This window comes from Leptosomus discolor, chromosome 4, assembly GCF_034619465.1.
Source record: "Leptosomus discolor isolate bLepDis1 chromosome 4, bLepDis1.hap2, whole genome shotgun sequence".
Taxonomy (NCBI): Eukaryota; Metazoa; Chordata; class Aves; order Leptosomiformes; family Leptosomidae; genus Leptosomus; species Leptosomus discolor.
The window spans coordinates 56825288-56837688 of record NC_141394.1 but is presented as its reverse complement, the minus strand read 5'-3'; the positions used below and the strand labels follow the sequence as shown (position 1 = coordinate 56837688).

The 12401-nt window shown below is 40.9% G+C and overlaps 1 protein-coding gene across 1 annotated transcript in view; it reads left to right on the top strand.

Annotated features, from left to right (window-relative positions):
- The window catches only part of LIMCH1 (LIM and calponin homology domains 1), a 182798-nt gene that overhangs the window by 120072 nt on the left and 50325 nt on the right, over window positions 1-12401 (top strand). Inside the window, exons 7-10 of the mRNA XM_086463923.1 lie at window positions 629-824; window positions 5209-5458; window positions 6136-6408; window positions 11816-12106. Of these exons, the coding sequence (XP_086320049.1) occupies window positions 629-824; window positions 5209-5458; window positions 6136-6408; window positions 11816-12106 (1010 nt within the window). The remainder of the gene's footprint in view (window positions 1-628; window positions 825-5208; window positions 5459-6135; window positions 6409-11815; window positions 12107-12401) is intronic.

Here is a 12401-nt window from a genome sequence, read left to right as displayed (position 1 = left end):
AAAGAGTAAAGAGCACAACTGAATTCTTCTGAGGCATCAGGAAAAGCATTTTGCATATTTTTCATTGCTGATTGCTTCAGAAAGACATCCCTCTTTCATAACAGGAATGTCTCTTCAAGGTAGAGGGAGGCTGGGGCACACTGCTTCATTATTTTGCCGAGCTGAAGCAGCAACAACAAATGCTGTCTGCTGGTGTCCTGGTCAGATACAATAGATGAGCAAGGAGGGGGGGTGTGTCTTTTGGAAAGCAGCAGATTTAAACCTGATGTAGGCACGATGTTAAAATTTTAGTGCCTTTGCCTGTGCTATGGACTATGGACGACAAGTCAAGTTTCAGGTTACTTTCAGTTTTGATCGGTTTGTTAACTTGCCTGTTGCAACTTTTTCTCAGTTCATCGTACTAATCTAATGAGCGGGATTTCCTCTTAATCAGCATAAAATTGGGGTTTATTATTGCAAGCTTGCACTTTTGTTTTGAAGGGGGGAAGGGGCGGAAAACAAGAAAAAACTTTTTTTGAGAAGAGATTTTTAGTATTTGGGAAGATGCTTTGTTGTCTGATGTGTAGTGGATCTCGTGGGTATGTCGGTGGCTTCTATATGAAGAGGTACCTGCTGTGCTTCCATGTAGGAAACGGAAGATATCGAGAGCCCAAAGCGCAGCATTCGTGACAGCGGCTATATAGACTGCTGGGACTCTGAACGCAGCGATTCCCTCTCCCCGCCTCGCCACGGCAGAGATGATTCCTTTGACAGTCTGGACTCCTTTGGCTCCCGCTCGCAGCAGACACCGTCTCCAGATGTAGTCCTCAGAGGGAGCAGCGATGGTAAGTACCGGCCACAGTGCGGCACATGCATAACATTGTGACATATAAGTTTCTGGAGCAGATGTGCCGTTCAGAAGCTGGGCACAGCCTCTGAACTGTGCTAATCCGGTGGGAGAACTTCTCTGTGAATGCTGATTTGTGCTCCCTGAGATTTAGGTGACTTTGCCAACGACTTACGTGAAATCTGTCTCAGGATAGTGTAGTGTTGGAAAATGAGTTACATCCTTGCAGTGTAATTTTATGAAGAGAAGAGTGCTTTTCTGGGTTACAGTGTAAGAGGATGTTATGCAGACTCATTTTAACTTACAAACTAGGCTGGAGCAAGAAATAAAAGCACAGGAACAAGGGAAATCTTGAAGTGAATAAAAAGTTTGCTGAAGTAAATCCTGGGCAGATAAATGATATAGAAGTATCTTGAAAATGTCTGATACTTGACAGAATTTTGAAGTCTGATGTACAACATTTTACCAGATGTTGTATTTGTTTTCATGGTATTTAGAAAATTGGGTAAATTAATAGCTCCTATCATCAGCGCTGTGGCCATCTTTGTACGCCTTTGAGTGAGGACATGCATCTCTAGGCTTACAGAAGGGATGCTGCTTCTCTGCCTGTCTTGTCTGATTCCCAGAGGCTTCCAGAGGCTTGTAAACACAGTGCACTGGGTGAGGAAGGATTTGCTAGGGGTAGGTGTGGAACATGCCCTTAGGTTACCTGTCACGAGCAGGATTGTTCAGTACAAAAGGATGCTCGATTGAGGCTCCCTCTGTGCAGTTACATTCCCGATGAATGGATGAATCAGTCAAACTTCATCATCAGAGGAAGTTATGTTCCACACATGAATCACTTCTCCTTGGTAATGTTATTTATTTAATAAAAAAAGGAAGGGCAGAAAGACTTTTTGGTGGGAACCAGATGTTCATACTGCTTTTGGCAGTGTGGAAGAAACTGGTGCTAATCATAACCGGACACATGAGAGATTTCCTGAGGTGATGGGGAACTCCTTAAAATTGAAAAGCTGGCAGAGAGAGCTGGTATCATAGCTGAATTATGAGAGAGCTGTGGGGAAAGCAAGGCTAAAATCTGCTCTGCTGTTTTGATTAGCCTGTGGTTTTGGGGCTGTTGCGGGTTGACCATCCAGAACCAGCTACTGATTCGCTGATACAGCCTCATGTCCCCTCAGACACTGAGCAGAACACAGTCTTCACATTACAAAACATTTGTCTGCCTTCCCAAATGAGACAACAGTGTGGTATTGGCAAACACAAACACCTCACACGCATGTCCTAGCCGAGAAATATTGCTCCATCCTGGGTGCTGAAGGAGTGTCCAGTACCCCTGACTACTTGGTGCTGCTGGGCAGCCAGTTACATATAGCTGCTTCCTATCAACTTCTGCTGTATTAGCAGATTTTAGTAAGGTTCTGTGGTTGGTTGTTTGCCACAGCTAAGACATACTATCTTGTCACATTCTTGAGTCCATAGCAAACACAAAATAAGATGCAAGCATGCAAAGCTTGTTCTTAAAAATTATTCTTTAACCATATCCAGACCCAGGGTGCGTGCAGATACTGTATGCACCCGTATGACTTGTCCAGCTGGCCCTTTTTAATATGTCCCATTTTCCCTGCTTGCTGCTGCCATGACTTCACAGTTCTCTCCTCCAAGAGTTGCAGGTGAGATGTAGCTTGGCTGACCTCTTTTCTGTTGAACCTCTTCCTGTGGTCCCAGCAGGCCAGTGTTTCACTCAGCTGCATGTAGTTTTTGATAGCAATAATGTGTATACAAAGCTGGATGGAGGAGAAGGTTCTGCTTGTGTTATTTCTCTCTCCATTCAGATAGGAGCTTTATAAACCAAATGATATGGTAGCGAAATAAAACCATGCTTCCTTCCATTCCTAGCAAAAAAAATATTAATGAATGGAGGTCATTTAAGTGATTCTAAGGTGATGATTAGTTTAGGTGGAAGCAATAAGTAATACTACCTTCACAAATGCCACCAGTGATTAGCCCCACTGTTTAGGAACTGCTCTGGTGTCTTATGCGGTCCCTGTCCCTTGGCAAAAAGCAAATAAAGCCCATGGTAAAGTAGAATAGTTTGTTTAAACAGACACAGTAGACCTGTCAGTAGAGTTGCTAATGTACTCAGGAATGAATAAAATCCTCTGCTTGGCCAGCAGTTGTGCATGGATCCTTGTACGAAGGATCTGTGCATGTCTGTGGTGTATAACTGCTTGTTACGGGTTGTGGAAACTGGCTGCTGCTTCTTCTACTTGGAAATTCAGAACAACAAAGTTAAGGTTATAAATGTAGAGCACAGCTGCATCTACCATTCGGTGCTTTGGCTTCAAGTGCTTTTTTTGCAAATTTGAGCTGAAAATAATTTAACGAGTAAAATATGAATAATTAAAGAAGCTGTTTGTCTTTGAAGTATTCAACTTGGGGATGCTGGTAGGCACATCAGTAATGAGGGAGAGGAATCTGTTCTATTCCCTCTGCTACTGTGGTTATCTGTTCCAGCATTTCTGTCTGCCAGTTCAAGACTGGTTTTCATGTGATACAAAAATAAACACCAGAGCAAAGCCAAGAGCAAACAGAATAGCAAATAACACTAAGGGACCTTTTCATTTTCTTTTAGCTCCTCTGTGGCCCTGCTCAGTCTAATGATACTACAGCTCTTCAAACCTCAGCTGTCCTCAGACACTCATGATTCTGTGGCCATGTCTCCTCTTTTTGTTTAGACAAAGACTCAGGTTACCAAGCATGGTGCTAGCTATCATATGCTCTTAACCAAAATTGCTCAAGCAAAATATTACTGGCAAAAAGTGCGTTGTCTTTTTTTTTTTTTTCTGTCTAACTAGCTCATTTCCATTGTGTCTTGTCTTTTCTTACTGTTACCTTTCACTCTTCTTCATCTCTCTCCAAGCAAACATTGAATAACTCAATCTGCTGCAAAAGCTCATCGCAAATAACATTCCTAGCATATTTAGACCTCTTTTCCTTCTCCCGCTTTGAATTATACACAAGCTACTTGTGATTTTTATGACTTCATTGTTTTCAGTTGTTCATTGGGTAGCTCAGTGAATTAGCTACTAATTTACTAGTGTGGTAAATTAGCAAGAGGACACAACCTGGGTGGCTTCCTCTCACCCTGAAAAGGGGAACAGCTGTTGTATATGCAAGTGTTGCAAAGGGGCCAAGGGCCAGAGACATCCAAGATCTGGAAGAAGGTTTGAATGCTGATGAGAGAAATGGCTGAATATGCTCCATTTTATTCATCAAACTAGGGCCTGTGGTGGTGCTACACTGCTGGGAGAGAACTATTTGCATAGTTTCTTTGTGAATTACTTAAAAAGGCGCGCGATGGTGTAGGGAATCTGTGAAGTGGCTTCCAAAATGGCATGAGGGCAATTCCACTACAAATACTCTTTAAGGTATTTGTCCTACCATTTGGGAGTTTTGTTTTCAAGTTAGAAAAGTCTTGCCTAAATTTCAGTGTTTTAAATGGGTTGTAAGTATCAGGAAGCTTAGTTCACTTGAACAAAATAAAGTAGTGACTCAACTCTGTTGATCTCCCATCTTATTCTCTGTAACTCTCGATTTTTCTTTCTCACCTTATTTTTTTCTTTGCCAGCAAGTATTCTTCAGTCTTTGCTGTACTGGTCTAACCTCTAAATCCTGAGATCCCTTCCCTCCCTCCTTGTACCTTTCCATCTGAGGATCAAGTCTCTCTGTCTCTTTTGCAGTGTGCTAGGCTGATTGACCAGGCAACCGATGAGACTGGAGGGAGACCATCTGAGTCTTCTGGTTTATAGCAGCTGATGCTTATTCTCAGATTTTGATCAAACCTGATGCTGTATGCATTTAAATTGTCGTTAATACGTGTGTAGAAATATCCACAGATTCCTGCCATTCTGTAAATATACAGCATGCGGCCCTTTTTTGCTTGAGCTTGTGCTATGCACATGTAAGTCTGGGTTCAAGAGAGTGAATCAGGTCAAACACAGCCATATGTACAACTAGGAGTTTGGGGTCTAGTCAGGTAAGCTTTTGTAGCTGTTCTGTGTGACTGACAAGTCTGGCTTAATCTGATCCTGAGGTTTTTTACATGAACTGTGGCTGAAGATGAATTTTTCAGGGATAGAAAAGAAGGGTTGATGGAAAAAAAATGTTTACTGTCCATGTAGATATTATGGCTACTACCTTCAGTGACTGTTTTTAAAATATAAATACGGGTAAAAGTGTCCTCATTTTTTGGTGCTCACATGCTAAATGTAATTTTTTGGTGGTGTGTTCTCTGATTTATAATTAAAAAACAAACAAACGAACAAAAGCCACCAACAAACTGGATGAAAGTGAAAAGAATTTTTTTCCTCCATCCTCACTAGGGAGAGGAAGTGATTCGGAAACTGACCTGCCACACAGAAAGATGCCAGATGTGAAAAAAGACGATATGTTGGCGAGGCGGACCTCACACGGTGAACCTAAATCAGCTGTGCCTTTTAACCAGTACCTCCCAAACAAGAGTAATCAGACTTTCTATGTACCTGCTCCACTTCGGAAAAAGAAAGCTGAACGAGAAGAGTACCGAAAGAGCTGGAGCACGGCGACTTCACCGCTAGGAGACAGACCATTCAGGTAAGACCGGCCTGTCCAACTTCTCCCTTCCTCAGCAATGAAGCTTTAATACTTGCCTAATTTTCATTCTTTTCATAAGGTGTATGAAGCTGTAATAAATCTCTTCTGAGATGGTACTGATAAATTGTTTGTAGCAATTGGCGAAGGTGATAGGAAAGTAATGAGTGGAAAATCATTGTGTTGATGTCATTATTTACCCTACAATGCGATGTATAGCTTGTTGGTTAATGGAAGGACAAGATGTTGGTTAATATATGGACTGTGAATGTTGACCCAAACCCAAGGCTGGACAAAAAATGTTCTGGATGATCTGTCTCAGTTCTCAAGACAGTTACTTACTGACAAATGATACTTATAAGCAACGTTTGATGTATTCAATCAAAATAGGTAATATGTTTGCTGTGGTTTTTTTAAAATCAGTTTATTTGTATGTTGTATTCTGTACGCCAGTACAGTTTATATAGCTGTGACTGTGTGTTTCTGAATGCTGGTTTTGTCAACTGATACTTCGCTTCTGATTTGGCCTAAGAAGCAACTTCCGTTAAAGAGCATGGTTATCTTCCGAGATCATTCATCAGAATATCCTTTGTTGTCTTGATATCAACAAAATGTGCTTATAAAAAAGTATGTGAGTTTCAGGCACAGCCTACATTAAACTACCTTGTATAATTCAATAGCAAACCCCACCCTGAAACCATAGAAGAAGAGGAGAATGAAACATCAGGACTGTGTGAAAAGGAGAAAGTGGGCTCTATGGCTCCTGAGGCAAGCTCACTTAAAAATCAAGTAGGTTTCAGTCAAAACAAAGGGAGCTCCATAGACCAATCTCCTTCATGTAGTGCAAGAGAAACATCAGCACCCAAGGGCAAAGATGCAGAAGAGATCAGAAAGTTAAGAAGACTCGAACAAGCTGGCATTAAGGTCATGTCAGCAGCCCAGCGCTATGGCAGGTTAGCCCAATGGTGTGGGAAATTGTGCACGCTTCACATTTTTAGGATTGGCTGAAGTGTGGGTTTCCTCGATCTGCTGTGATTTCACTTCTAACAGAAATCCAGTCTGCTAAGCACTCACAATTGCTAGTGAAGGTCTTGGTCTGAAAAGGCTTGTGATGTGGCAGCTGTGGATTGCGGAGTTGTATGATGCTAACTGCATTTGTGTTGAGAAATTGTATCGTCTTACAGAGTAATGTAAACAGACTCCAAGAAAACTACTACACAGACTGCTTGTCGCCTTCCACCTAATGCTTACTTGTATTTAATAAAAAATACATATAGATGTACATTAAAAATGCCTTCTTTAGGCAAAAGTTTCAGAAACTTTACTTGTTGTTGATGGGATGGTTTAGTTTATAGAACCATGCTTTTTAGGTGGTCAGTATTTTTGGCTGTGTTAATAAATGATGCATTTATTTTTAATGGCAAGAAATATAAAAGTACAGTGCTTGTTAACACATATACCAGTTAAAGCATGGAGTCATAGTTCAGCGAGCTTAACTTGACTGACATTGGCATGGAGTATCAGTAGTTATTCACTTACTACCTGTGTTATTTATTTTTGGATGTTGTTCAATATGGTTATTTCCTGTTCTTTAACTCAAGAGCTGAATTATGGCTAGGCTCACTGCCCACACCGTCCCATCATCTGATATCAGATACTCATGAAAAATCTCTTTTTCTCATGGGGATGGGCTGCAAAGCAGAGTTTTAACCAACATGTCAGAAGACTAGGCTCTATAAATGATCAGAATGTTTGGCTAAAGGGTAAGTGTCCAAATGTCCTCTCGTCATAACATTTTATTTAGGATTGCGGGGTGAACTCGTGACGGTGAGTAGTTTAGCAGATGCTGATCTACAGTCTGGGCTTTGAAATGTAGTAGCAAAAAGCACAGCTCTTTTGTGATACAGCTTGTTTATAGATACAGTGAAGCTTGTCTGTAGCCATATACAGATGTGCTGTATGCAGGTAAACCAGTCACTGTATATGCGTTGTCCTCTTCTTAGGTTTGCTTCACTGTTGTCAAGCTGTAATGAACCATTGGTTTTGTGTGGTTGTGGGGTACTACTATAACAAAGCCAGATACTAATGAAGAGGAACTATCTGTCATAAATTAGCCGTTCAGGCTCAATTAGTGTGCTAGTCGATCAGAAATCCATAAACTGGTAGGATACTAGCATAATCCTGTTCTGAGTCCAAGGCTGTAGTATTAGTGGTAGTAATGTAGTAATATATAGTGAAATATATTAATCGTTTGTGTTGAGCAGTGCAGCACAAGAAATAGTGCTGTTTGCATTTGCGTTTGGAGGATGCTCACCACATTGAGAGTCACTTTTCCAACCCTGTGCTTGATCTACTGGCTTGATCTCCACAAAAGCAGCACATGTGATCACATGTATGATTCTTTGGCAGGAAATCAGGTTTCCTCTTTCCTTGGACAATCTGCTGTCCTGACAGGGCTGAAGGAGAAGTCAAGAGAAATAACAATGTTTTCCCTTCTTTGCTCTCCATGGAAGCAACTCATGGAACTTGGCAGCTGGAAAAAGGAGGAGCTGCTGGTTTTCTGCCCCAGCTGAGGGTCAAAGAGCAGAGCTTTGTAGCCCAAGCTTCACCACAGTGAAGTAGGAGCCTGCTCCTGGGGATTGTAGGAAGACAGTGCAGAAAAGGCACTGGGGTCAGAGGTCTGTAAGGAAAATTATTTGTAGTGTAAGTGGAAGAATAGTGGATGAGGAGAAGGGAATAATTCAGTAGGGACACTTTAGGATACAGGGGAGCATTTAATCATCTTTCATCTTTCTTAATGTCTCTTTATTATTCCCTGTTCTTTGAACCTCTCCATTTTCTCTGTTCTTCTTGGCATCAAATTCAAATTTCCATGCACTAATGGCACTGAGCAATTCCCAGTCCTTCTTGTTTCTGTATTCCTTTTTTTTTTTTTTTTTCTTTCACCTCCCTTATTCCCTTATCTTTCCATAATGCCAGCCTCTCTTTTTTTTTCACCTGAGGTTGTCAATTGTCTTCCAGTTCCTTTGAGTTGTTGACGGGCCTTTTCCTCTCAACATACTGACCTCTGGAGGACACCCACTGTGACTTTGAGTTCTACAAGGCTTCTAATTGTTGCTAAAGCTCAAACTCAGTAGGGGACCTTTCTGGGTCCGACACAGGAAGGATTTGAACTTGTGTGCAAATGTATTTTTTGCTCGGAATCTAAGTACTTATCTCCATTGCTGTAGCATGTTCTAGGAAAGGGCTTCGTTGAACTAGACGCTGTACAAATGCATGCCAAAAAGCATTCCCACTTCCCGAAGCAGTGTATTGTCGCTTTATAGCACGTTGTTTTATTGATGTGTGATCCTCCTTGCTTGCTTATTGTCTGCATCTGTCGCATATTTACACTGTTGTGTCTGAAAGATAAGGGTCAGATTCATGGAGCGTTCCTAAAAAGAGGAGAATTAAGTGTGTTGTAATAGATGATGGAGAGGAGGATGTAAGAGAGAAATGGAAGCAAATGTTTGGCATGTTCATTGCCAAAGGGACATGACTCTTATCTTGACGGTGCATAAGCATGCAAAACTCTTTCCTTGTTCTGAAATGCAATATAAGGATCCACAAGCCTGTACAAGACCCTGCTTCAGGGAGTGAAATAGCCTGCAGCCTCACACTTTGGAAGCACCTACGGTACCAGCATAGACCTGGGTGTTGTTTCTGCAAGGGCTGGGGCTCAGTGTATGAGAACTATTTGCAATTCTGCAGGGATTTCTGGTCCATTGCAGACTTAAGATCTAGCCTTTGTTCCCTATGGTAAACTGGCCTTAAAAAGCACCTTTGAGACTGTCACAAACGGATTCAGGAGACCCCAAAATGTCACAGCTAGTCTCTCATTCCATTAAAAACAAAATGTAAATGAATGGAAAATATTCTTAACCTAGAAACTGATTGCTGAAGTCTATAGTTACATACTAAAAGCTGTAAGTTCTTCAGCTATTCATTACAATGACTCATAGTTGCTCTTTTGAATTTTATAACTCTGTATTTCTTTGTTGCCAAAAACACCCTTCTCGGAAATGCTATGTATGATGCTCTCAAGCTTCAATAGCATTGGCAGACATCAGACTGAAAAATCCATCAGTTTTTGCTGAATAATCACTTGATTATACATAGCTTTTAAAAACTGAAAGCATAAAACAACACCCCCAACCTAAGCAGCTGAATAAATACTCATCTTACTGATTTTCATTTAAGAAGTAAGTAAACATGTTTTAATGGAGTATTATGTGATTTTATACATGCCCTTTATGTCCAGGACACGGAAAATTGTTTCTAAGTTATTAGATTTCAGAAAAAGGTAATGGTACCAGTAGTAAAATCTGATTAAAAAAATGAAGTTAGTCATACATACCGTGGCTTATTTGGCAGAACAAGTCCCGGCATATGTGACTTTTAGATAACTGTTTTCCTTTATGCCTAAAACACTAGGCACAGTGTTATCTACTTTAGATCAGTATATTTTTTCTAAAGTTGTCATATTCTTGTACGGGGGCGGGGGGGGGGGAAGGTGTGTTAGGGAAGCATAAATGAAAAATCAGACTTTCCCTGGTGGTCATCTTGTACTTACTGTATTGCAGGCTTAAAAAGCAAATTGGATTTGGGCAAATTATGCTTTTGTATTGACCACCTGTGATTTAGAATTGAGTGATGAACAGTGATACCTGTTCAGCAGTAAAATTTGAACCTGAAGATAACTTTGTAGGGTTGGTATATACAAGAGTCAACATACTTAATAAACTTCTTACCATATTCTTTCACGGAAGAAAGTCCTGGAAGACTCTTGTAGAGTATCATTCTAAGTGGAAGCTAAGGGATTGGAGAACCCTTGCTAATGGAGTGTGTATGGAAAGCATACAGCAGCTCAGAGCCATCTGTTCCTGAAGCTGTTGTGAACAGAGATGCTCATGGCGGGCAGAGACAGCAGTTCCCTTTGGAGTGCCATCAGCCAGTGTTGTCTGGGGCCTTAAATGGAATCTTGATCCATCAGAGAGATCTAAGGAAACAGTTGCCTTTGGTTAATTTGAGAGCACACTCTCCACATCACTAACGGGGAATCCTGTGCCTTGCAGCATAACAAGGCGAAGGCAGACAGTTTCGTGTTGCTCCTCTGTCCTCCAAGCTTGAGCCAGGCTGACCTGTCAGGGATGGTTTATGGCTTCCCTGTAACTTTCTCCAGCAACTTCCTTGAGCAGTACTTTGAAACGGCAGCTGGGGTCATAAAATAAGTGGTGTGTATTGTGGGCTTGCAGGTCTTTAAAATGTTTTAAAAACCAGCTAATTATAACACTACTGGTTTTTAAAATAGTAGAGAAACTCAAAGCAACCCCCGAGCTGTTTAGATTTGCTTTCTTAATGTCAGTCTGTTTAATCCTTTGTGATAACCTCTTTTTCCCTTTATATAGCAAGATGTGCTATATGAAAGAGGAAATGCAAGATATTTGCAACTTACAGAAGTACTGCGTGGAACAGTCTGCTATTTGATATCCAACTTCCTAAAATATCGATAAATACAGTTTGATTTTTAAATGGGAGAGTCGCCTAGCTCCTGCCATCTGTCTTTTCAGTTTGCTTAAGAGTATTGACCATTACAAGTTAAAATAAGCTTAATCTTTCTGGGCACCAGCTGTCAAGGGTCTCTATCATAATCTTCAGTAACAAGGCTGTGTTGGTACCAGTCGCGTTTCTGACCAAGGCAGATGGCAGTGTGTTCCAGCATGCCGGTATCATTGGCATACTGGTGCTATCGTTGTAGCTATTGTATGTCAGTGTTGGCATAGCGGGCTTATTCTGGGGGAAAGGGAAGGTTGTTTAGGGAAAGAATCAAGCATGGATGTGTGTGAGAAGAAAAGCAGTTAAGAATATTAGGGCGAGCAGCCTCAGTGATTACTGAGGTCTTTTAAAAAACCAGAGCCATAAAGAAGAAAAAGTGCCAAATATCTGATATTTCAGGATTCAGCAATATTGGCCAGGGATCAGGTATTTGCATCAAATCTCTTTCTTTGTTTGAAGTGTTCAAGAAGTTTGACTGCCGTTTACAGTACTACATTTTGCATCTAGTATGTTAACATGGTTCTTACTGGTTCTTCTAGCTATAGTAAATAAAGATCAAACATGCTGATTTTCTGTGTGAAGTCCTTGCAGATTTGTTACTTGTATATGATAAATTTTATTTATAGCAAGGCTTTGCCCAATCTAACAGCAGCCTGGAGCATATTTGATTAACTGTGCTTGTTTTATGACCTGGAGATTAGTGCTGCCACTGCCCTCTCCTCCCCTGGTGCATCAAGAGCTTTATTTAATTTTGCTCTGTGTCAGTAAAAAGCCAACATGTGAAGACTGTGGAAGCACCCCAGACATCATCCTTCGCAAGGACAACCCCTTCATGACACGTTATCAAGGGAAGGATTCTGGTTCAGAAGATGAAGCAGCCAGCAGAGTTCCTGATTTAGAAAAGGATGACTTTGCCACCCGGAGAGCCAGAATGAATCAACCCAAACCCATAGTTCCGTTTAACTCCTTTTTAATTGGACCCTATACAAGAAAAGATAAAGGTAAACTGGAAGACATTAAACAGCCGTTGCAGATGGAAAAGCAGGAACATGCAAGGTGTGCATTCATAGTCTTTTTCTTTCTATTACAATGCTTCATTTCACATGGCTTATTGCTGTGTAGGACTAAAACTGTCTTGGCTACAAAAAACTTACAGGGTAAAGTAAATGCAAGTACTTTGTCATAGTGAACCAAAAAAAAAAAAAAAAAAGAGATGTAGATTACCAACTGTATTTTTTTTTTTTGTTACAAGTATCAGGACTAGGAGCTTAAATTTGCTGTAAGTGTAAATAACACAGAGACTAGACACATTTGTTATCTAAGCTCATGAGACAGCTCATGAGCATGAGTA